General features: G+C 43.5%; 2 protein-coding genes across 4 annotated transcripts; one reads left to right on the top strand and one right to left on the bottom strand.

The window, feature by feature from the left end:
- Window positions 1-3,494: 3,494 nt before the first annotated feature.
- Window positions 3,495-11,256, bottom strand: Mrpl30 (mitochondrial ribosomal protein L30). Of its 2 annotated transcripts, XM_031367258.1 has the most exons (6): window positions 11,086-11,256; window positions 8,558-8,638; window positions 7,562-7,639; window positions 5,973-6,053; window positions 4,021-4,167; window positions 3,495-3,798 (listed from the first exon to the last, which is right to left on the bottom strand). In XM_031367258.1, the coding sequence occupies exons 3-6, from the start codon at window positions 7,610-7,612 to the stop codon at window positions 3,595-3,597; spliced, it is 483 nt and encodes a 160-aa protein (XP_031223118.1). In that variant the 5' UTR covers window positions 7,613-7,639; window positions 8,558-8,638; window positions 11,086-11,256; the 3' UTR covers window positions 3,495-3,594. The 2 variants fall into 2 exon arrangements, with proteins under 2 accessions (XP_031223118.1, XP_031223119.1); XM_031367259.1 differs by lacking the exon at window positions 8,558-8,638 and having other exon boundaries at window positions 11,086-11,254.
- Window positions 11,225-23,263, top strand: Mitd1 (microtubule interacting and trafficking domain containing 1). 2 transcript variants are annotated; one of them, XM_031367256.1, is made up of 7 exons: window positions 11,225-11,503; window positions 16,447-16,548; window positions 19,348-19,484; window positions 20,282-20,332; window positions 21,013-21,128; window positions 22,531-22,591; window positions 22,790-23,263. In XM_031367256.1, exons 1-7 carry the CDS (start codon window positions 11,353-11,355, stop codon window positions 22,883-22,885), a joined length of 714 nt encoding a protein of 237 aa, XP_031223116.1. In that variant the 5' UTR covers window positions 11,225-11,352; the 3' UTR covers window positions 22,886-23,263. The 2 variants fall into 2 exon arrangements, with proteins under 2 accessions (XP_031223116.1, XP_031223115.1); XM_031367255.1 differs by having other exon boundaries at window positions 11,228-11,503; window positions 20,282-20,368.
- Window positions 23,264-25,680: the final 2,417 nt, after the last annotated feature.

Here is a 25,680-nt window from a genome sequence, read left to right as displayed (position 1 = left end):
TGTGAAGCAAAGACACACATATACATAATTTAAATAAATAAATAAATAAATAAATAAATAAATAAATCGTTAAGAGAATGTGAAATTTCAGGCTGGAGAGACGGCTCAGCAGTTAAGAGCACTAACTGCTCTTCCGAAGGTCCTAAGTTCAAATCCCAGCAACCACATGGTGGTTCACAACCATCTGTAATGGGATTTAATACTCTCTTCTAAGGTGTCTGAAGACAGCTACAGTGTACTTATGTATAATAAGTAAATAAATCTTTTAAAAAAAAAGACTGTGAGATTTCTTTCTGTTGGTGCATGTGTTCATGTGTGCACATAAACCAGAGGACAACCTGATGTGCCATTCTGCAGGCACAATCCTTTAGTTGTCCTTGAGACAGGGCTCTAATGGGCTTGTGGCTTGGCAAGTAAGGTAGGCCATGCACTGGCCTCTCTCTACCTGCTCAGTACTGGGATTAACGAGGGAGCTCTGGCATGGTTAGCTTTTTAAAAACATGGAGCAACCTAGGTCCCAGGATGTCTTAGTTAGGATGTTATTGCTGTGAAAAGACACCATGACCAACGCAACTCTTACAAAGTCAAACTTTTAATTGGGTTTGACTTACAATTTCAGAGGTTCGGCCCACTATCATCATGGTGGGGAGCATGCCAGCAGCACCCAAGCAGACTTGGTGCTGGAAGAGCTGAGAGTTCTACATCCCCATCCAAAGGCAGCACCAGGAGACTGTCTGTAGGCAGCCACGAGGTGGCTTTCTTCCACACTGGGGAGAGCCTGAGCATAGGAGACTTCAAAGGCCACACTCACAGTGACACACTTCTTCCAACAAGGCCACACCTAGTAATGGAGCCACTTCCCATGGGTTAAGCATATTCAAATCACCACACAGGACAAGCACCACTGAGGTCCCTCTTTCACCCCACATCTTTCTTTAAATAGCAAGCCCAGCTATTGATATCGAGGATCCTTACAAATCCAAACACTACATTTTAGAGCTTAAGCCAGATGGCCTGCCAACTAAAGCACCTTATACACCCTTGCTCCAGCAGGAAAAATTTACGCAGAATGGAGTGCTTTATCTAGGCAGACTGCAGTAATACAGTTCCGGCCAAATTAGACCTGCAATTCCAAAACACATACTTCTGTTAATCTAGGGATGAGATGAACCCTATTCATACCAGGGCATGAGGCAGGGAGTGGTGCTCAAGCCACACCCTGTGCCTCAGGCTTCTGGCTGCACCTTTCTTTGGTCTTTTGGCCAACTTTGGAATTCTTCCACAGCTGCATTCAAAGATCCTGCTACAGCTAAAGGTTTGCTTCCCTAATGCTGTTTGCTGAAAACTGATCTTCAGTGTAGTAGGATGGTTATGAGCTTGGCTTAGTGGAAGGTGACTGACTGACCTTGGAACTGCTCAAGGCTTAAGGCCACCTTTGAGAGCAGGTTGTCATAGTGAGCATGCCCCTCCCTTCACTCTCTTGCTTGTTCAATCTTTAGTTAAAAAATGATGACACCGGGAGCTGGTGAGATGGCTCAGTGGGTAAGAGTACTGATTGCTCTACTGAAGTCCTGAGTTCAAATCCCAGCAGCCACATGGTGGCTCACAGCCACCTGCAATGAGATCTGACGCCCTCTTCTGGTGTGTCTGAAGACAGCTACAATGTACTTATTATAATAATAAATAAATCTTTAAAAAAAAAAAAGCAGGGGCTGGAGAGATGGCTCAGCGGTTAAGAGCATTGACTGCTCTTCCGAAGGTCCTGAGTTCAAATCCCAGCAACCACATGGTGGCTCACAACCATCCATAATGAGATCTGACGCCCTCTTCTGGGGTGTCTGAAGACAGCTATAGTGTACTTAAATCATTTTTTTTTAAAAAAAGCTTGTTAAAAAATGATGACATCACCTCCCTCTCCAACCCCTCCCGTGTCTCCCCTCTTGAACCGATAGCCTTTTTCTTTATTAGTCTTACACAGATATTACATACAGGGAAATAAAGGTGTTCACATACGAGTCTGTTTGGTGCTGCTTGTGGGTTTATGATTTTAGGGCTGAGCACTTTGTACTGGGTAAATAACTAGGGACACCTTTCGGGGGGGAGAATTACTCTCTATCTTAGCAGTCATTAGTTGCTGCAGTTGCCTAGGAATGGGACACCTGCCCCGCCCATGGGATTTCCTCCGTGTCAGCCTGTCTACTGGTGCTGTTATTGTTCAGGTATTGTTTAGACAGCCATATATAGTTGAGGTATTGTGGGTGTAGCTTCCTTAGCACTTCTGAGACAAAATCTTACAGCAAACTTCTTGGCCTTCTGGCTCTTACCTTTCTTCCCCCACTTCCAAGGGCAGGAGTTGTATTGTGGGTGTATTGCCTGTGACCAGCATGAGCAGGAGCTGTATGTACAGTGGATGTATTGCCTGTGACCCTCATGAGCAGGAGCTGTACAGTGGATGTATTGCCTGTGACCCTCATGAGCAGGGGCTGTACTGTGGGTGTGTTGCCTGTGACCCTCATGAGCAGGGACTGTACTGTGGGTGTGTTGCCTGTGACCCTCATGAGCAGGGGCTGTACTGTGGGTGTGTTGCCTGTGACCCTCATGAGCAGGGGCTATACTGTGGGTGTGTTGCTTGTGACCCTCATGAGCAGTTGTGTTGTGGATGTATTGCCTTTGACCCTCATGAGCAGGAGCTGTACCATGGGTGTATTGTCTGGAGCTGAATTCCCATAGTCAATGGATCACCTCACTTGAGGGAATCATGCCTGGTACTAGAAATCTAATCAACTACTGATGGCTAGTGAGGTCATGGGACACAGAAGACCTTCTGCGACCACACTACTAGATCTCTGTAATTTCTAACTGCATTTCAGTACGTATCCTACCACCTACCATAGCTAAGTGCAGCTCTCATTCAACATCAAAGACACCTCTCTTTGCAGCAAAGAGACCATTACAGGAAACCAGAACTGGTCTCTTGGGTTTGTTTGAGACAGGGCCTCACCACATAGTCTTGGCAGGTCAATAGGTAGACCATGGCCTTAAACTCATAAGGCATCCACTTGCCTCTGCCAGGCGCCAGGATTAAGCACCCAGTTCTTGCTTCCTATCTTGCCTGTGACCTCTTCCACCACTGACATAAAAACTGTGTGACGTCCCCTATCATGTGTGATATGATAGGGGATCCTACAGGAGGTCCTCAGGAGATATACTATCCTCGCTTGGACTCCTCAGAGCTTAGAACCAAGATAAACCTCCTTGCCCTATAAGCTACCCAAGCCTCACATACTTTTTACAGCAACACAGGACTGACTACTACATAGTCTCTCATATCTATAGAATTCAATGAGAAAGTAGTTAAAGAAGACAACGGTTTCTACAAGGAGACGACGATTGTTAGTGTTAGGTGCCTAATGGTAAATGTTTAAACAATGCTGTTATTGCCCATTCTGGAGTAAAATCCTTAGGGCATGAAGGGAGAGAGCTGAACCAAGTAATAGCATCAGGATTCCATCAGCAGAGATGACTGAAGGAGCATACACTTTAATGAGAACGGATTCCTCAGCAAGTGCATCTGTGAGCTGAAGCTGTGTGGCATCAGGACTTCGCTTCCTGCTCCACGGGCTTCAGATGCCACTGCACGACCAACTCCCCAGTGCTCTTGAGGCACGTGCTGGACATGGTCTCTTCTGTGGGAAGTCCCTGTGGCAGCTTCAGGGGCTGGATGCGTATCAGGTGTTTAACAACTTTCAGCTTTGCATTCACCGACGGGATGTTCTTGTGAATTTGAGGGCTGTGTGCCTAGGAGCAAGAGGAGCAACATCATAGATCAATTTAAAAGGCAGTGGTACCATTTCAGGAAAACATCACATTGAAGGACCATCTTCTGTATACTAACTTATAAATAGGTCACACTAAGTGACACATTTAAACATAAGAGATAGCAAATGTACACAGTGTGGGTTTTAAAGTATAAGCCTGCAGCTGATGAGATCTGAGGTGGTAATCAGGATCGCTGCATACCTTCTGTAGTCCGAGCATCTTGATGGTATCTTTTTCCCAGTACGGACGCCTCTTTGTACTTTTTATTCTTGTGACAATGTGCAGTTTATGAGGGTTCTGGGGGTCCCCACCATACTTTTCATGATCTTCAGGTGTAGGCTGAAACACCTAGGGAAGGAGAATTATGACTGGTAACTCTCCCAACTTACAGCTTTATATATTGCCTATGCCTTGACAAATGGACAAAACTGTACAAAAGTTCATGATGAACCCACCCATAATCTTCCTGTCATCCTCAACCTCAGCCTAAACAGTTCAGAGTCTGAGAACTACATATTTTAGCTTCAGGGTTTTGCAACGGGACACTCAACCAGCACAGTTACTGTAAACAATCTCCCCAAAGCCAAAATTCTGAAATTGATGTTAAGTGTTATTTTGCCCTCTATATTCTATCACTTCAGGTGATGCTGGAGAGCTGGCTCAGCAGCTAGGACAATCACTTTTGTGGAGGACCTGGCTCCGTTCCCTGCCCCGCATGGTGCTCACGGCCATCCACACTCTAGTTCCCAGGACCTGCTACTGTCTTCTGACCTCCTTGGGCACCAGACACTCACATGATACACATACATATAGGCAGCCAAAGCACTTATACACATAAAATAAAATTTAAGTATCTGAAAATAAAATAAATAAAAATATAATGGGGGGAACCTGTACAAAAACATTCTCCAACAACAAAATGACCTCTCCAGCAGCTTGACAATACTAAATGGTCTTTACTGTTTAATTGTACTACCAAATATCTCCTCACCACACCAAAAACTAACAGTCATACCAAGTACATAAGTACTTGTACAGCTTTATCATTGCCCCAAGCTGGAAACAAGAAGGTGAGCACATAAACAAACTACATAAACTCACATCATGGGCTGTTACCATGAAAAGATTTGTAAGAAGCTAATGTACAGACTGTATGATTCTAACTACGTGGGATTCTGGGAAAGGTAAAACCAGAAAGTGGGTAAAAAGGTTGATAGGGTCTAGACATTGTGGGAGGCGGGACAGAGTGATATGTAAGGCAGTGCACAGTCCTGTGTGACACTGCAGAAGTGAATACATAATCTTATGCATTCGCCAAAACCCACGTGATACACAGCACGAAGACTGAGCCCCAGTGTACATGATGGCCTGCAGTAATGTCCGAGTTGTTTCATCTATGTTAACAATTGCCTTATATCAATGCAAAATGGGAAACTGTGATGAAGAGAGGAGGCCTCCATGTCTTCTGATCATGTTCTTCTGTATCGTTAAACTGTTTTACTGAATAAAGTTCAATTAACTAAAAAGCAAGTGAAACCCAAACAAAATGAAAACAACAACAACGAACCAAAGGAGAGCTCTGCCTGTGTGGCTGATGCAGGAAGTGACAACAGTCACACAGGGACAGCCTCGACTCAGTCTTCTCAGGACGATGTGACAAAGACCACAGTATGTAAAGGGAGAACCATGGGCAGAATACACAGGCCAGGAAGTTATAGGAGCCTATTCCTATGAAACCCGGTGGGGCCAAGAGCAGAGGTCAGCATCCTACAGTGCTTCCAAGTCTACACTATTTATCTATGTGCACTTCCAAGTCTACACTATATCTATCTATGTGCACTTCCAAGTCTACACTATATATGTCTAGATGCACTTCCAAGTCTACACTATATCTAATCTATATGCATGTACAACTTAAGAAAAACTACACTAGCAGGCTGTGAGCTGGCCGTGAGTACTGTGCTGGCTGCTGTGCCTGACGTCTGCTGACTTGAGCTCCGCTCCCCAGCAGTCCCATGACAGTGGGAGAGAACTGAGTACAGAATCATCTTTTAGGCTTCCATACACAAACCAGGACATGTGTGCACACAGAAACAGACACAATGCAACACACAATGTAATAAATTTGCAAATAACTTAGAATCAGGCCTTACTTTATCTGGAATTCTTGATTTGGTAAATTTGTGACGAATCCATTCTGTACCAATGAGAGATTCTGCACCTTTCTTCACAGTCTGAAGCAGAAAACATTTGTTATTTAGAACTCCATGTAGTGTATCCACAAGCCTTTAGGTGACAAGTGTCTGATCTAACAGTCTACAATGGCTAATGTTAAACTAGGCTATGGGCTATCTCACTGAATGGACACATTTCTTAAAAATACTAATGCAGCCGGGCGGTGGTGGCACACGCCTTTAATCCCAGCACTTGGGAGGCAGAGGCAGGCAGATTTCTGAGTTCAAGGCCAGCCTGGTCTACAGAGTGAGTTCTAGGACAGCCAGGGCTACACAGAGAAACCCTGTCTCGAAAAACCAAAAAAAAAAAAACCAAAAAAACAACAACCCCCCCCCAAAAAAAAAAACAAAAAAAAACCTAATGAACAGCAAAGCCAAACCACATGCAGTCTGGGCTGGCAACTTCCTTTAAGTTTGGAGCAGGCCTACAGAGTAAGACACTGTCTCTAAAGAAACACCACACAAAGCACAGTGCACCTAGTCCTAAGAGCACCACCAGGCCCAGCTCTCACCTCTTGACTTTACTGCCCAATCCTCCATTACTCTTGCAGTTGGACACAGGGATTCACTGCAGTCTTTCTCTTCCAGCCTTACCTGAACTACAGAGCTGACCCAAGGGAAACCTGGTCCTGCATATGCCAGAAACCCTAAGCTTCTAATCCTGCTTCCTTTGCTTACACCACTAAGATGTGAAATACACATCCTCCCAGAGAGTCAGTTTCCAAAGTACCACAAAGGAGACCATACTGAATTCATGAGCCAAATGGAAGCAGCTGACATTTCCATCCCCAGAGTCAGGAGGTGTTCTGTACTGAGACTCAGTGTATCTCTGGGTCTGTGCACAGTCTGGTCAATATGTGCACAATAGTCATCCCAATGTACTCTCTAAACACTAGGAGGAGATGCTAACACATTTCTTTTCTTCAGGAGATTGCTTATCTTCTACTTTTTCTAGGTTTATCTGACTGTGATTGAAAATGTATTCTTTTTATAATTGAAAGGTTCCTCCTAAAACTGTAACATTAAAACAGATCAAGGGCAATCAGCAGTAGCCTTTTTGTTGGCTTGGTCTACAGGAAAAGGTGTTTTGGGGTTAGAAATGTTTAGGGAAAATAGCACATAGAGCAGAAATGAACAAGGGCCAGGTGTAGCTCAGCTAGAGCGTGTGCCCAGTGCTCACAAGGCTCTGAGCTCTCGAACCACAGATGCAGCAGACCTAAACCAACTAATTTACATCAAAAGGACCTTTTAAAAAGATTAACTTGCTTTTGAGTTTTGTAATCAACAAGAGAGGAAAGAGTAAAAAAGCAAAGTCTTAAGCTGAGGATGTAGCTCAGTCGGCACAGTGCTTGCCTAGCATCCAGAAAACTGAGTTCAGTCCCAGCACTGCACAACACTGGGCATTTGGGAAGTGGAGGCGGGCAGAAGTTCAAGGTTATCCTCAGCCATACAGTGAGTTTCAGGTCAGCCCTAGCTATAAGAGAAGGCCACAGAAAGTTAAAGCTTACCTGTAGTCTGCCTGGAGGCCTCTGAAATACTGAGCGCAGAACTCCTGCCATAGGTGTGGCAATTCTCCTCTTCAGAGGCTGAGAAGTAGGAAACACACTGCGGGTCAAGCACATTACAGATGGGCACATTTCCCCTTCTGTATGGCTAAAACCACAGGTAATCATTATACATTTCAATCCTGTTTTCATCTAGTGAGCTTAGTGTCTGTGTTCATCCCACAAAACTGGAAAATGGCATTTTCTATCACCTAAAACTTGTCACGACAAGTATAAAGAATATTTGATCATTTTTGTCAGAGAAATCACGGAAAATGCAAAACTAGATGGTACTGAAGAAATTCTACCTCTCAGAATCAGAACCAAGTACCCTCTTATTTTACATATGAAGAAAATGACTTCGGGAAAGCAATCACTTTATCTAGACAGTAAGAGAGTATGAACAGACAAGTATTGGTGACTCATGCCTCTGACCCTACACTTGGGAAGCCTGGGGCAGAAAGACAAATCCTCCCTTTCAGATTCCTCATCTCCTCTCAGGAACCCTGTCAACCACTGGGTTTGGCATGTATGTATACAGGGGCTTGCTCTGTTTGTTGAGAGGATAATTACACCAGCAGCTATGAACACACCCTGTGCTCAGACAGTGATTTTAAGAGCACTCTCTTCAAAGGAGCCATTAGGAACAAGAGACAGCTGACAGTCTGCTGCAACCTGAAGAGTCAGGAAGTAGCTACTCAGAAAAGCAAACCCAAGGCAGCGTATTAAAGGAACACAGACACAACTGAAAGAACTCACAATGGTCAATGGCCATACTGGAGTGACTGTATTTAAACAAATACACAACAAAGTATCAGTTCATAACTGGAACCAAAGCAATTATGGACCAGTCCACACTCACACATATAAGTAAATGAACTGGAGCACTGCTCCCCAAGAGTGGTATACAGAAAAGCAGGGGATCACCGTTAAGGAGAACAAACTGGTAAGTAACACTACCTCTACCAGGAGATCAGGGATGGGAAACACCAATGGTGGTCAAAGTGGACAGAATTCCAGTCGGGGTTACATAGTGGGAACCTAGCACAAAACAAAAGAAAACGTTGATAGCACCTATAACTGATCCCAGGACATGTAATGAGACAACGTCCACCACAAAGCCTATACATTTAACTCCACTTAAGAGAAAAACCACCTCAGACTGAGGGTTACTGTGTGTGCTGGTTAATTTATGTCAACTTGCCATCAGCCCTGCTTGAGTTCCTGTCCTGACTTCCTTCAGTGATGGACTATGATGTGGAAGAGAGATGTGTCTCTCAAAGGGAAATAAACCCTTTCCTCCCCAACTATTTTTTTTTTTTTTTTTTTTTGGAAAACGCTTCTTTAGTATTCTTTCAAATATCTCACTTCTCAAACTGCCAAGGTCATCACAACTAGAAACCTGAGAAATTGTCCAAGAACCCAAGAGTTACAATCACCATTATGTACAATACACATCACATTGGTGTCTGAGTTGGATCCTGGAATAGGACATACGGACACCATGCAAAGCTAAAGAAATCTGCCTTAATAAAGCAAATGAAGTAAATAATGTACCAATTTGGTTCAGCAGCTGCACTGAACACTCTACACTAATATTTCATGTTAAAAGCGGAAACTGAGCAGGGAAAGGTATGGGTCCCTATACTAAGCTTTGCCACTTCTCTTGAAATCTAAAATTGGCTAAAAGTAAAAACTCATTCATTTAAAAAAAAAAAAATTAAAGCTAGAACTAGGAATATGTTTCACAGGTACAATGTTTACCTGGCATGCACGAGTTCCTGGGTTCAATACCTAGTGCGATCTTTATCGTCTCTCCATTTAACCAAGGTGGAAATCAAAGTAACCCTCGCATACCAAGCCACTGCATGTCCATGCCAACTTCCTCCACCCCATGTTCCCCCTACATGTCCTACTACTTTCCTGCTTCCTAACAGAGTAGCTGGCCTTCCACGTGACCTGGAGCCAGCCAAGCTGGAGGTCTTCTCTCCTATTTTGGCTCAAACCTTCTCTTGTCAACAAGGTCTACTTGGATCACACTGTTTCAGTCCTGAATGAGGACTACCTCCACCCAACAGTTTAACATTTACAGTCACACTACTGCTAGCACTTCTGTCCCTTGCCTTACTTCAATACTCGTGTTCTATTGTAATTGCTAGTTTACCATTTAGTAAAATGGTAAACTAAATATAGGACAGTGCCAGAAGACAAGGACTTTATATTTTGGTTTGGATCTTCTCAAGTCATAGATGTGTTTCTCAAAGCAGCTTCTGCATTCAAGATTCTCCGCTGAAATTTGACTTCAGACATAAGCAGGAGGCACCATCAAAACTGTTTTTTGTTGGTGGTAGGTTTTTGTTTGTTTGTTTGTTTTTTGGTGGGGGAAGGTAGGTACTGGGGATTGAACTTAGAGCCTTGCATACAGAACATAAGTGCTCTGAGCTGCAACTCATTTCAATACAGTAGACATTATTCTTATGTGTGCAGCTTTTGGACCTTGAAGCAATTATACTGCCATCTACTGTACAACAACTTTCCTCTGTTGCAAATACCAGGAAAATGGAGATGGAGACATGGCTCAGCAGTTATGAGCACTGGCTGCTCTTCCAGAGGTCACACATTTAATTCCCAGCAACCACATGGAAGCTTACAAATATTTTCTAACTCTAGTTCCAGGGGATCTGACTATCTTCTGGCCTCCATGCACATGGTGTAGATATGACAGGCAAAACACCCGTACACATAAAAACAAGCTGAAAAATACCATTTATCACATGGGATATATAACCTATTTTCTAATATGCTAATATATGTGTATACACAGAAAAGCAGAAGGCTGCCAAAACCATTTTTCCTCTCCTACACCTCCAACGTTTTGCTGGAGTTCTATTGTTTTGCTTTTTACAATGACTATGAAAGTAAACGGCTCTTTACCCCTAAACTACACCACCAGCTCGTAAGTGGTTCTTTAATTAATTTTCCTTTCTAAAGAGACAAGATAGATATACCTATCTATAACGAGGAGTGAACATTCCTTGAAAATATAGAACACAGAATTTCCATGCAATCAACCGAGTGAAATCAACAAATGTCTCTCCTTCCTCGAATTCCCGCCTCTTAGCCACAAAAAGCTTTAACAGGTGACAAATCAAAGCAGCCTGCAAAATCAGTCTTTAATAAACAGCAACTCCCAAAACTCAGCACTCTAAAGTCGCAACAACTTAAAATTAAGCAAGTTTTGTCTTCTTTTAAAAAAATAATAAATTTCTGACGCTTGGATGGCTCGGACCTAGATCTACACGAGTGAGACTCTCAGAGACCCGCGTCGCAGCACAACTCGAATAAAGTGACAACCTGGCTGCTTTCAGAAGCTCAAGAAATGGGTCTCCGAGATCTCCAACTCGGAACAGAAAGGAAGTCAGTCCACAACTGCAGAGAGACTCCGTGTGAAAACACACAACGTCTCCAGCTCTTACGTCTGCACTCACCGACGACCGCTGTGTCCACCCCGAAAGTCGCCGCAGCCGGAAGGAGCGGAACAGACACAGGTGGACCCAGTGCAACACTCAAACCACGCCGTTGCCATCCCGGAGCATAAGGTTCTTTGGTTCCGGGAAAGGTTTTTTGGGTCCAGGCCCACTCACAAAGCGCCAAAGAAGACAGCGCAGGCGCAGCGGCATCACGCGTGCGCTTCCAGGAAGCGCAGTGGGTCGGCGCTTGGAATTTGCTGGCGGAGCCTTGGAGTTGTCACAGTGATGGCTAAGTCCAACCTGGGACAAGATTCCGACAGCACCGCCGCAGTGGCGGTGCTAAAGCGGGCAGTGGAGCTGGATGCAGAGTCCCGGTACCAGCAGGCTCTGGTGTGTTACCAGGAGGGGATTGACATGCTCTTGCAGGTTCTGAAAGGTGAGTGAGTTTCGGTTTCCGCTTTGTCTGGGACTAAGCGAAACTTAAGAAAACGAAACTAAAACTACCAGGAAGCATTCACATTCAGGAGATATATTCTGATATTCTTCAGGACAACGGAGGTGGTGGCCTTTGCAGTAGACCGATGTTATCACTTAGGACCATAGGTCACTATTCTGAAACGTAAGAGGCATAACCAAATATAAGCTATAAGGCTTGATAGGTCTTGCGTTTGAATGAATTTTATTCTTCGTTGTTGTCAGTTTGTGACATGATTTTTCTCCTCTCTCTGTCTCTCCTGCCCCCACCTCGACTATGATCCATTGAGTTTCACTAGGATGGAAGTTTGTTTACAGGGCCATGTGCACCTTACCATACAACATCACTGAATAAATTGTCTCTCCCTCCCCCATCAATGATTATATGTATATTCATTCTCAAGATAGGGGTGCATTCCACAGCCATTTATTCTATGTGCATCAACTAGTTGTCAGTCTCTGCAGTCACTACCCAGTACTGGTGGAAGAGGCTTCTCTGGCCATGCGGACAACAGCACTGTTCTATGGGCATAAACATAATGAGGTAGAGGGCAGTTTAGCAGATACATCATGTTTATGTAATAAAACTACAGCAGTAGCATGCCCCCTAGGACCGCCACAGTCTTGATTTTTAGTCAGGTGTACAGTACCAGTTGTGATTCCCTCCGGTCAAGCAGACTTCACCTCCAATCAGAAAGCAGTTGGGTACCAAAATTACCACAATTGCGCCAGTGGGCTCATCTTGCCCAGCTGGTTGGTTTTAACAGAGTGAGTGGCTGAGTAAGGCATTCTCCCCCAGCAGCCTGTGCAGCACCATCCAACACCTTGCTACTATCCAACAAGAAGGAAGCTTTCAACCCAGTTCCAGCTTGTTCTCTCTCTGACCTGTAACCAAGGCATGTGGTGTCTTTAGCAGTAGGGTCTTATGAACGAGTTTTGATGGACATCCAAATCAGGGGCAACCCTGTATTGTTTTGGGGGACTGCACAGGTAACCCACTCCCAGCACTGTGATATTTATTTATTTGTTTATTTATTTATTTATTTATTTGTAAGTCATGTTTCTGGGAGCAGCTTTATCTATCCACAGAGAATACCCCCACTTAAAATTTAATCTTTGTTCATCATGGCTTGCTCAGCCTGCTCTCTTATAGAACCCAGACCACCAGCCCAGGGGTAGCTCTATTCACAATGGGCTAGGCCCTTCTCCATCAATCACTAATAAAGACAATGTCCTACAAGCTTGCCAGAGGCCAAACCTATGGAGGCACCCCCTCCTCAGGGTTTCTCTGTGTAGCCCCTAGCTGTCCATACTCTCTCTGTAGACCAGGGTAACCTCGAACTCAGAGATCTGTCTCCTAAGTGCTGAGATTAAAAGACATGTGCCGTAGGGCAGTGGCGGCGCACGCCTTTAATCCCAGCACTTAGGAGGCAGAGGCAGGCGGATTTCTGAGTTTGAGGCCAGCCTAGTCTACAGAGTGAGTTCCAGGACTGCTGGGGCTACACAGAGAAACCCTGTCTCAAAAAACCAAAAAAAAAAAAAAAAAAAAAAAAAAAAAAAAAAAAAAAAAAAAAAAAAAAAAAAAGAAAGAAAGACATGTACCATAATGCTCAGCTAGGCATTTTCGTAATTGAGGTCCCCTCCTCTCAGATGATTTAGGCATATATCAAGTTGACATAGAACTATCCAGCACTTACCAAATATCAGTATTGTCAGTGTTAGCTAGTGCTCTCCTCCCCGGGCATGGCAGCTAGTTTTATGTCAACTTGAACCAAGCTAGATTTATCTGAAAGGCAAGAACCTCAATTGAGAAAATGCTCCTGTAAGATCCGTGATTAGCGATGAAATGCCACAGTGTATATCTCTGGAGGTGAGAGAACAATTTGGCAGAGTCATTTCTCATTGCCATTTGTGTCCCAGGGATGGAATTCAGGATTTCAGAATTAGAGGCAAGCACCGTAACCTGCTGTCTTAGTTAGGGTTTTATTGCAGTGGACAGACACCATGACCAAGGCAACTCTTATAAAGGACAACATTTAATTGGGGCTGGCTTATAGGTTCAGAGTTCAGTTTATTATCATCAAGGCAGGAGCATGGCAGCATCCAGGAAGTCATGGTGCTAGAGGAGCTGAGAGTTCTACATCTTCGTCTGAAGGCTGCTAGTGGAAGACTGACTTCCAGGCAGTTAGGACTAGGGTATTAAAGCCCACTCCCATAGTGACACACCTACTCCAACAAGGCCACGCCTACACCAACAAAGGCACACCTCTAAATAGTGTCACTCCTCAGACCAAGTTTATACAAACCATCTCACCTGCCATACTATCTTGCTGGCCCCTGTATTGTGCTTCTGTAACAGCTGTTTGTGGGAGATAACTGGCAATATAGGGGAACTGCGTCAATCCTTTGCAGAGGCCGGTACCTCAGTGACCCTTCTCCACTCAGAGGCTCTCTGCTTCTTAGTGTTGTCACACAGGACCCAGCTTCCTGTTTATGAACCTTTGAAGGAGGGGGCACACTTAAACCATATCCAAGAGAAGAGAGGAGATGTTCATTTGTTCAGAGGAAATACAGAAAGGATGAAGCCAGTAACGAATGAGAATGATTACACCTAAAGCATCATGGGTGAGGAAGGGGTAGGAAGGAGGAAGAAAGGAGGGGGGGAGAATCAAGAATGAGGGACAGCATTCTGAGCTCCTCAGCTGAAGAGCGGAAGGAGGAGGGAGATCCAGCTCTGGGGATATAGCTCAGTTGGCTGAATGTTTATATAGACTGCACAGAGCCTACTCTAAGGACTATATAAAACTGGGCATGGTGTTGGACACCTATACATTCCAGCACTTGGGAGATCAGAGGTTCAAGGTCATTCTTGGCTGCTTGCCTAATTTGAAGTCATGCTGGGCTACATGAAATCCTGTCTTTAGGGGAGGGGAAAAAAGCAGGAAGAAGAACAAAAAAAGGTAATTCCAGTAGCATTTGAGCATCGCATGCTGGCTGGTAAATTTTTTTTCTCGCACAGGTATGGGGTAGGAATCCTGAAACTTCCTTATGTGTACCCTATAATTAAGTGAAGAAAATATTTCTAAGTGGTCAAGTTATAAGGAAGGAAACGGGGAAGGCTGGAATGAACTTTACTGGGTCAAAGTTTGTAGGCAGCCGCTTGGACGATAAAATCCAAGATGGTGCCAGTTCCTAATACACTATAGCAATAGATGATTCCACTGCGCATGCGCCCCTCCCGAACGGGTGTATGCTGCGCATGCGCCAGAAGAAGAAGAAGCAGCAGCAGCAGCAACATCAAGAAGAGCCAAGAAGAGCCAAGACACCAAGAAGAGCCGTGCCATCAAGAAGAGCTGTAACACTTAGGAACCTAGGAGAGCTGTAATACCTAGGTACCTTAAAGAGCTGTAACACAAAAAGGAATTTCCTGAGTAAACCGTCGAGAGAAGTCTCGGTATTCTGTCGTCATTGCTGCTGGTGGGCAGCAGAGGCGCAGAATACAAAAATTGTCAGCATAACTCATGCTTTAAGATGCCAATGCAGTCAGATAGAAACAGAAATACTTTATAAAGTGTGCAAGCCTACATGGACTTCTAGCTGGTTGCCTGAGAGAGCCTAGAAGCCATGGTAGGATTGTCTTTATAAAACTACTCTTCTATAAAAAGACACGGGTTTCTGAAAACCGATTGGTCGCACAAGGATGGAACAAGAAATACAAAGATGAGTTTAAAACATGTCACATCAAAAGTAAAAGAGTGCCAGGCCTCCTGGCACAGTCTGTAATCCCAGCACCATGGAGCCTGAGATAGGAAGATCACAAGTGTGAGGCCAGCACAGGCTAAGCAGTTCCAGTCCAGCCTGGGATACATACAGAGGGTGATCCTGTCTTGAAACAACAACTAACTTGCAAAACCTAAGAGTGAGAAAAATTCAAAAGGGAACAGCCCATGTTGAAAGAAGCACTGTAGCTCTGGATTGCACACCACAGGTTAAGACCAGTGCCCACCCATCAGCAGATGGAACATGAGGGTTACAAGGTACTCTCCTACAGAGGAATGGGTAGTGATGACTAGAGAGATGTAAACTAACCCTTGTTATAATCAGTGACAAAACACAACACGCATGAATCCACCAAGAGTGGCATTTGGCTTCTCTAATATTTTTGTCCTGAATGCATAAATTCACTTTACTCATGAGAAGACAGCAGACAACTCAAACTAACACGCATTCTGCAACTAAGGTTTGTAGAAGGGTTCACCTTATAGCTTATCTGCTTGTTTTACCTTGGATATGTAGCATGAATTAATTCAGAGGCCTGGGCATCTTGCTCAGTGATAACTCACGTTACCTATTTATTATCTTATCGTGATTATCCATTAGGCTCTGGATTCAATCACTGATACCACACACACACACACACACACACACATATCAACACAAGATGTTTAAAAAAATGAAATTAAAAACTAATTAGGAAACTATGAATAATGTCAAAGGAAGAAGGGAAGCAGATGTGGTTGGGGGTTGGGCAGGGTAAACTTTATTGATAATGTATTGTAGAATAGGGCAGGGTAAGCTTTATTGATTTTTTTTTTTTTTTTTTTTGGTGGCTGGGAAAATGATTGAGCATTAACTATAATGTGGAGGCCTAAAAGAAAAGCTGGTTATTTGATAAAATGGTAGTTTAACTATTTAGACTTCCCAACGTGTGGCTCTTCAGGAAGAGGTGAGCAGTGTTGAAGCAGTGCTCCTAACCTGAGCTGTTTCATGTGCTCCCGCACACTGAGTCTCAACACATTGTAGAGGGTAGGGAATTTGTGGAAAACCTGACAAATTGCTGAACTAAATAGAAAAGCTGTTTTGAAACTTGAGAAAAATCCCTGTTCTTTTTTTCCCAATTCATAGGCACCAAAGAATCAAGTAAAAGAAGTGTTCTCAGAACGAAAATCTCCGGCTACATGGATAGAGCAGAAAATATAAAGAAGTACTTAGATCAAGAAAAAGAAGGTAAAAGGCTCTGTTTTGCAACGTGACATGGGGTGGGGCTTAGAGTTGGGGGTGGGGCTTAGAGTTGGAGGTGCCCCTTGAAGCCCTGGATTCAAAGATGCTGCCTGTTGGAGCTCAGTGTGGTCTGGGTAATTTCACTTGTACCTGGGAGTTTCGTGGGATTGCTCTGTTTCCTTATCCCTCATACAGAAGTTGTTCTTAACAGTGTCTGGTTTTCATTTTGGGACTTGGAGATTCAGTTATCCTTTGAGCATGTGAGGAAAACTTGGCCATTTTGAAGGTATCTGTAGATCATTAGGAAGTGTATATATGGACCTCAATTTAAGAATATTGTAGACGAGTTCTGAATGTGGATTCTGGATCTATATTTACTTTTATGAAAAATGAGAATTGTTAGACAGCTAAGGGAACTCCAGTGGCTTCTCGTGAATCAAAGCATTTCAAGTGATATATATTCTGAGTGGTTAGAGGTGAGGTAGGTATTCTTCTGGACCTGTTGTGAGTTCCCGGCTCAAGAGCAGCTGTGTAGGTGGGTGTGGCCACCTCTGACTTTGCACTTTGCTTTTGCTCATTCAGATTTACTCGGCCCACATGAACAAACCTGCCACTCTGCTTTCGTGGTGGCTTGTTTTTTTCTTTCTTTCATTTTACACAGTCTCCTAAGAACTTCACTTCACACAGTGTGAACCACTAAAAGTCTGCTTAAAACCCTCTGTGGCTTTCAACTTCTGGAAATAAAACTCCATAAAAAAAATTAAAAAAAAAAACAAACCCTCTGTGGCACCACGCTCAGCATGTGTAGTGCCCCAGATTCAATCCCCAGTACCAAAGGCAAGCAGACAAACAAGCAAGGAAACAAAATAAACCTTAAAGCCAAAACAAGCCAACAAACAGAGAAGTAAGTAAATAAGTAAATAAAAATACAACCAGGCTGTGGTGGTATACACCTGTAGTCTCAGTACTTGGGAGGTGGAGGAAAAGGGATTAGGAATTTAAGGTCACCCTCAGCTACATAAGGAGTTTGTGCCCAGCCTGGGCTACATTTGACCCTGTCTTCAAAACAAAGTCTTAAAGAGATGCTCTTACAGTGCTAGGATCTTCTAGTCTCCATGGCGCTGTTTATGCTTAACGCTCACATTAGCCATGAGAGTATGAGAAATGGCCAGCCTGGAGGGAAGGAAGGTGGATACGGCTGGATATATATGTCTTGTTCTGCCCACTGTGACAGGGTCTAAGCCACACCTTGGTACAATCAGTTCTTGTATTAGTTAGGGTTTCCATCGCTGTGAACAGATACTATGACCAAGGCAACTCTTTTTTTTTTAAACATTTTTTAAAGATTTATTTATATTTATTTTATATGAATACATTGTAGCTTGTCTTCAGACACCCCAGAAGAGGGCATCGGATCCGATTATAGATGGTTGTGAGCCACCATGTGGTTGCTGGGATTTGAACTCAGGACCCCTGGAAGAGCAGTCTGTGCTCTTAACCACTAGCCATCTCTCCAGCCCCCCATGGCAGTTCTTATAAGGACGACATTTAATTGGGGCTGGCTTACAGGTTCAGAGGTTCAGTCTATTACCGTCAAGGTGGGAGCATGGTAGCATCCAGGCAGGCATGGTGCAGGAGGAACTGGTTCCAAAGGGGGCCAAAAAAAAGGCTGGCATCGTCCGGCAGCTAGGAGGAAGGTCTCAAAGTCCACACCCATAGTGACATACCTACTCCAACAAGGCCACACCTCTTAATAGTGCCACTCCCTGGACCACGCACATGCAAACCACCACAGTCCTCTTTTTTTTTTTTTTTTTGGTTTGGTTTTTCGAGACAGGGTTTCTCTGTGCAGCTCGGACTATCCTGGAACTCACTCTGTAGACCAGGCTTGAACTCAGAGATTCACTTGCCTCTGCCTCCTGAGTGCTGGGATTAAAGGTGTGGACCATCACTGCCTGGCTCTTTTGAAAGCTTTTTCCAAGTAACCCCTTGTGGGCTGGAGAGATGGCTCAGCAGGGCACTGGCTGCTTTTGCAGAGGAGCCCCAGGTTCAGTTCCCAGCACCCACATGGCAACTCACAACCATTCTTAACTCTGATTCTGAGGAATCTAAGGCTGTGTTCTGACTTATGTAGGCACTGCATATATGTGGTGCAAATGCATACATGCAGGCAAGACATTTATAGGCATAAGATAATTTTTTTTAATTTTAAACAAGAAAAAATTTAATTTAAATAAAAAAATTTAAATTTAAAAAAGGATGGACCCCCCTTTTTTTTGTTTTGTTTTGTTTTTTGTTTTTCGAGACAGGGTTTCTCTGTGTAGCCCTGGCTGTCCTGGAACTCACTCTGTAGACCAGGCTGGCCTCGAACTCAGAAATCTGCCTGCCTCTGCCTCCCAAGTTCTGGGATTAAAGGCATGCACCACTACTGCCCAGCTGAACCCCTTTTCTTAGCCTCTGTGAAGACAAGAATCTTTGGAATAGTATTTTTTCTTTTTCCCTATGAGTATGAAACATTTTGCATTGTGCAGTCTAGAGTAGGCATGTGACAGCTTTTTTGAGTCAGTAAGTTTAAAAGATCGTAACTTATCCTGATTGTTCCCTGTGTGCAACATAACTGTGTATAAAGAAAGTGCTCATGGGCCCTGGTGAGGTGGTCCAATGGGTAGAACCTCCGGCCAACAAATGTAAAGACCAGAGTTAAATCCCTGGGAACCCACATGCATTTTCCCCCCGCACGAAAGATTAAAGATGTAACTTTTTAAAGTGGTCACTGGTCACGTTACTGTAGCTTGTGTTTTGCAGATGGAAAATATCACAAGCAAATTAAAATAGAAGAGAATGCAACTGGTTTCAGTTACGAGTCACTCTTTAGAGAATATCTACACGAGACAGTTACAGAAGTTTGGATAGAAGACCCTTATATTAGACAGACTCATCAGGTCAGTAGTTTACTAGGATATAATGAAATGTAACTTTAAATGTACAGTCATCTGCCCGTGTTTATATGTTTCCTTCCCATGGATTCAGTGGAGGATCAGAAACACAGGTAAAAGTTCCATCTGTACTGAACACATACAAACATGACAAGACAGTGGTAGTGCATGTTTACATTGTGTTAGCTATCATGTAGCCTAGAGGTGATTCAAAGGGCCCCGGAGGAGGGGTGTGGGTTCTGAGCTGATACTACATCGCTTAAAATAAGGGATGGAACCATTTGTGGGTATCTTAGTATCTGGCTAGGGAAGGGTATCCGAGAATCAGTTCTTTTAAATAGTTTTATTAGACATTGGTGTTTCCTTCAGGGTACAGTGCTTATAAAGTACAGTGATTTTATTTTGCTCCCTGTGCACAATGCCCAGTAATTTACTGTAGCAGCTTAAATTTAAAACTTCTATGTAGCTTGCTCTATTTGGGTCCCTCACGTGTTTCCCTGTGGAACAGTGCTTCACCTTTACTGGAATTATTTTAATCCACCTCTTCGGTGGTGAGCCCTGAAGAACACCACCAGATGGAGGAGCTTCTCCACCAGGGAGGCCTCCAGGCATTCCTCCAGGCGTGCCACCAGCTCTGGGACAGCTTGGAAATGATGGGACTGCAGGCTTTCTCCAGTTCTTTCTGCTGGCGTTCAGATTCTTCCTTCTCTGCAGTCTGGTTTTGATCCAGCCAGCTGGTGATTGTAGAATCAGTTCTTGCTGGAAAACTGGAGCGAGTACTAATCCATCCTAATGCCTTTCAGCTCTATAACTTCCTCCGGTTTTGTGAGATGCTGATTAAGAAGCCATGTAAAGTAAGGACTATTCACCTTCTCACCTCTGGGGATAAAGTAGGTATCTGAAATGCCTCATTCTTTCTTAACTTACTGCGTCAGTTACAGGAGACCTGATCTGGCACTTCATGCCAAGCATAGACTGTCTTAAGAAAAAGGCTATTGATTTGAGAGTGTTGACCTCGTATTTGGCCATTTTGCTGAACTCTATGAATTTGAGTTTGTCGGTGTGGTCTCCGTGACCCTCCAGTCTGCACCAGTGACTGTTCTGTCCTTTACTCCATGCGCCTGGGGTTAGACTGTGGCTGTGTCTTTCTTGATTTTGCCTTGAGTAGAAGTGTATCTGAAGAATTATACTTTCCAGGGTTAGTCTAAGCAGTAGGCTGTCCCACATGGGTAACTGAGCATCATTACTAAGATACATTTAAGAAGCTGAGCATCATGCCACATGCCTGTGCTCCTAGCAACGGAGAGGCAGAGGTAGGAGGGGGTTGTGTGATATTCTCAATTGTTTAATTGTTTGTATAGAAAACAATATAAAAAGAAAAGAATTGCTCATCTGCCAGTTGCTTCTTCAAGACAGCAATATTGAAATCGATATAAATCTTTTCAGTTTAATCTCTGAAGTATTTATTGTATAGCTCATGGATAGTGTAACTTAATAATAGAGGCAGTAAATTATGTTTTCATGTTATCTATAGGGTTTTGTGAGCACACAGCAAAGTAGTGGCCTGGAAGAAATAAAGGAGTCCCTCAGGAGTCACAACGTGGTGTTGGAAATAGACTACTCTTCATCTATACATGACCGAGAAATTAGGTTAGTGTATGATGGTCTACTTTTTTCGTAGCTGAGATATACTTTAAAAGTTCTACTGTAATATAATTATATACATGTATTTAAATATCCAAGTCAAGTTCAAATTTAGTAACTGGACACTGCACACTGGAGAAAAAAAAAACTTGGTTTACTTCTTAGAGTGAGTTAATTCCTAGTCAAGTAATATTTACAGGTTCTATGTCATGTGGGAAGGAGTTCTGAGTTCTGTGCAGACCTTAGCCACTGTTATGAGAGGAGATAATTCCTCTCCTACTGAAATTATCGTTTACCTGGTGTGGCTTTGGTGGTGTGTTCTAGTAGTGTACTGCCGATCTGGAAATGTATGCACAGCTTCTTAGTGGTCCTTCCTTCCTTTTAGTGTAGTAGATTTCATAGGACACTGCAGAGAGAACCTGTTTCTAATGAAAAGTCAATTGGAAGCTAAATATGTAAAGTGGATGGCGATGTTGCTGGTGTTGGAGCAGAGGTCAGCGTCTGGGCTGCCATTGGCATCCCAGTCCCCATCTCTGTTCTGCATAATGTCACTGTGGTAGTCAGGGTTCTCTAGAGGGACTATGTATATGTATATGTATATGTATATGTATATGTATATGTATATGTATATGTATATGTATATGTATATGTAAAGGGGATTTGTTAGAATGGCTTACAGGCTGTGGTCCAGCTAGTCCAACAATGGCTGTTTACCAACCAAAGATTCAAGAACCCAGAGTTGTTCAGCCCATGAGGGCTGGAAGTTCCAGCTGGTCTTCAGTATACACTGGAATCCTGAAGAAGTAGAGCCTTCTAATGCCAGTGAAAGAGTAGACTTGCTAGCAAGGTGAGAGCCAGTAGGCAAAAAGCAGGCTTCCTTCTTCCGTGACCTTTATATAGGCTACCAGCAGAAGGTGTGGCCCAGATTAAAGGCAGATCTTCCCGCTCAAAAGGTTGTGAATTAGAAATGGGTCTTCATACATCAAATAGTTTAACTAAAGACAAAAAAAATCCCTTACAGGTGTGCACAGCCATTTGAGCTTTAGTTAGTTCCAGAAGTTATCAAGTTGAAAACCAGAATAGCCTTCACAGGTACCTTTGAAAGGTCACCACACCCTTCCTGAAAGTCCTTTGCAAGCCACTTTTTAGTGGAGAGTGTGGGCAAGCTGAAATTCAAAAGTGGCTTTCTGTTTACTAGTCAAGTTCTTTCTCCCCTAACCAGGTTAGCAGATGGTGTTCAGTGCTCCTTTTGTTTTTCTTAGATGCAGCTCTGGACTAACCCGAGTTTGATTCCACTCACGCTTTTCTTGGTTTAGGGGGAGATCTTGTTGATTCTTAACCAACTCTGTCTTTAAAAACTGTCTGACTCAAATGACTTGAATATAATACTGTACACTCATTTCAACAGGTTCAACAACGGATGGGTGATTAAAATAGGAAGGGGCCTTGATTATTTCAAGAAACCACAGGTAGGCTATGACTGTATGATTCCGTGTGAGCACTGTTTCTGATTTGGCTTTATGAGTACGTGTGAGCAGTGTTTTCTTACTTGTTCTGATGGACTCCTGGGCTTTTAGCCTCCAGAGAGGCTGGCACTGTAGGTGGAACATCATGCTTGCCTTTCTGTGTGAGTCGCTTTTAACAGTCCTCTTTTTTTTTCTCTATAGGGTCATTTTTCTCTTGGATATTGTGACCTGGACCTGAGACCATGTCATGAAACAACGGTGGACATTTTTCACAACAAGCACACGAAAAAAATATGATGTGTAATGACCTAAGTATCCATTTCTGCCGAAGGTGACCTCAGCCCGCTTTCTGTTGCTAGAACTGAACACTACACACTGGATGATGTGTAAAGGATAGAGGCTTGGGCTTTGGTATCCGGAGAGGATCTTCCTTCTGCATCCCACAGGGCATAATGCAAAAAAGATGGAGCACGCTTGTGAGGCAGAGCTGGACACCTCCGAGGTTTCCCCTCTTAACCCAGCTGTACTAGGGACCAAGATTCTAACTCATGAACTTCTGGGGGCACAGTCAAATTAGAGCAAGCAAATATTGGGTTTGTTTCTCCTTTTTATTTACTCTGAACATATTTTTATAATGTATGAATTTAACAATAAATATTTATACATTTCTACTAATTTCTGGATCCACACTCATCTGTAAATATGCTGTTTGGCAGATTCACAGTGTTTCCTTTTAAGTCATGGGCTTAACTGAAGGATTTTACCAAGTTGTTTGATTGTTGGAAGGTAGCTCAGCAAGTATTGCACAGCTGTTCCTCGGAAAACCGGATGATAGTCTTGCTCCTAGGAATTTAGTGTTCCTAAACGAAAATCATAGATTACAGTGCTTGTAAGAGATGTATGGGGGCTGGAGAAATGGCTCAGTGGTTAAGAGTACTGAATGCTCTTCCAGAGGTCCTGAGTTCATTCCCAGCAACCCTATGGTGGCTCACAATCATCTCTAATGGGATCAGATGCCCTTTTCTGGTGTGTCTGAAGACAGCTACAGTGTACTCATATATACATAAAATAAATAAATCTTTAAGAGAGAAAGAGGGGGGCATGGGCTGAGGGCCTAATCATGAGAAAAAAAAATGTACATGTGGCTGAAGTTGTAGCTCGAAGTATAGCACTTCGGAGTACAGCACTTAACTAGCATGTGCTAGGTCCTGGCTTCCATCTCTGGCACCATAAACAAGCACAGTGGTTTCAGTTAAAATAGTTGTCAGCCATGGTTGTAATCCAGCACCTGGGAGGTAGAGGCTGGTGGATCCTGAGTTCAGGGTCATTCTAGACTATCTATCATATATATATATATATATATATATATATATATATATATATACTGGCTTGAAGCCAATCTGGACTGGATGATACCCTGCCTCCAAACACAACAAAAAATGATAGCCTTTGGGAGATGTTCTCTGACTCTCAAATGTCCAGCATCACCAAGCTCCGTAAAGTCACTTAGCCTGTCCAGTTATCCTCATGTAACTGTCCTGGCAGGACCCAGAGGTACTCTGATAGACTACTTGTTCCCCTCCTGGGGCTACAGACACCTGCTGCAGTGATGGCCCTGGTACATTGGCATTTCCTCAGGAACCTGGTGCTGGGAGAAGACTTGAAGGGTGGTACCAGCCAGAGGAGAAACTAGTCACCGAGGAAGAAATTCCTTCCACATGGTTCTGACAATTCAGTCAACCCCCACACATGCACACCTGCCTGGACCTGAGCCTGAAACCTAGTCGACAAGGAGCCAATGACACACATTCCCAGCAGCTGCTACTGCCCTGCTTTTTATTTTGCATGAACAAAAGTTCTTGGAGGAACTGGCTTTGCATTTCCTCACTGTTCATGCTTGTCAGTGAGGTCATTAAGGTTGGGAGTAACCTTTGTACCACTTCACCCCATGGGCACTTTGGTTTTTAAGACTGGGTTTTCACGCTGTAGCAAAGGCTGGTCTCTGGATAGCACTTTTTCTGCTTCAACCCTTGAGTGCTTAGACTCAGATGCATGCTATTACACCCAGCTCCTAATGGGCACTCTTTAAATTTATGCTTAAGTTATCTATAGGATGAAATTTAAAACTGGCAGTTTTTTCCTAACCTGGCTAGCTCCGATAATGAGTCGGAGATCTAGTCCCCAAGTTACTTGTATTTAGTCTCTCCTTGGTTCTCTTTGCTGTAGCTGACTGTACTCGTGGAGAACTCCCTTAGCAATTCCTCCTGATTGCTGACTTTCTCCCTGGAGACCCCCTAGCCCCATCAGTAGTTCAGCCTTCCTATCTCCTCTGCCCAGTCATTGGCTGTTTACCTTTTTATTAACCAATAAGAGATAATTGAGGAGCATTCTTTGCATGACATTGATAAAGAAGATTCTTCGATATTCATGAGAATTTAATATACTGTGAAGTGCCTAGCAGTGCTGTAGGAGCAAAATGGATTAGTTTGTAGAGTTAAGAAGCAGCTAACAGGCTGGGCGGTGGTGGCTCATGCCTTTAATCCCAGCACTTGGGAGGCAGAGGCAGGTGGATTTCTGAGTTCAAGGCCAGCCTGGTCTACAGAGTGATTTCCAGGACAGCCAGGGATACATAGAGAACCATGTCTCCAAACAAACAAACAAACAAACAAAAACAAAACAAAAAGAAGCAGCTAACAGTGATGGTACATGATGAAAAAGTTTACAATGTGAAAACTTGGAAAAGTAAAAATATGTAGAATGGGATCTCAGTTTGGGGAAAAGGATATGCTGACTGACTCTGGTTAAAGACCCAATAGAAAAGCCAGATGTAAGGCAATACATTTATGAATCATTGGTCATGGGGGTGCACAGCTTAAATCCTAGTACTCAGGAGTTAGAAGCATGCAGATCTCGGAGTCTGAGGCCATCCTGGTCTAAATACCAGGTTCTACACTGATGAGGGCTGCATGTTGACACCGTGTACTGAGTAGTTTTATGTCAACTGGACACAAGCCATAATCATTTTGGAAGAAGGAACCTTAATTGAGAAAAATGTCCCTCCCCCACGTCCCCAGATGGACTGTAGACAAGTG

The sequence above is a fragment of the Mastomys coucha genome, unplaced genomic scaffold (genome assembly GCF_008632895.1).
Source record: "Mastomys coucha isolate ucsf_1 unplaced genomic scaffold, UCSF_Mcou_1 pScaffold14, whole genome shotgun sequence".
NCBI lineage: Eukaryota > Metazoa > Chordata > Mammalia > Rodentia > Muridae > Mastomys > Mastomys coucha.
Note: the sequence above shows the minus strand (reverse complement) of the source record. Positions and strands in the feature narration are given on the sequence as shown.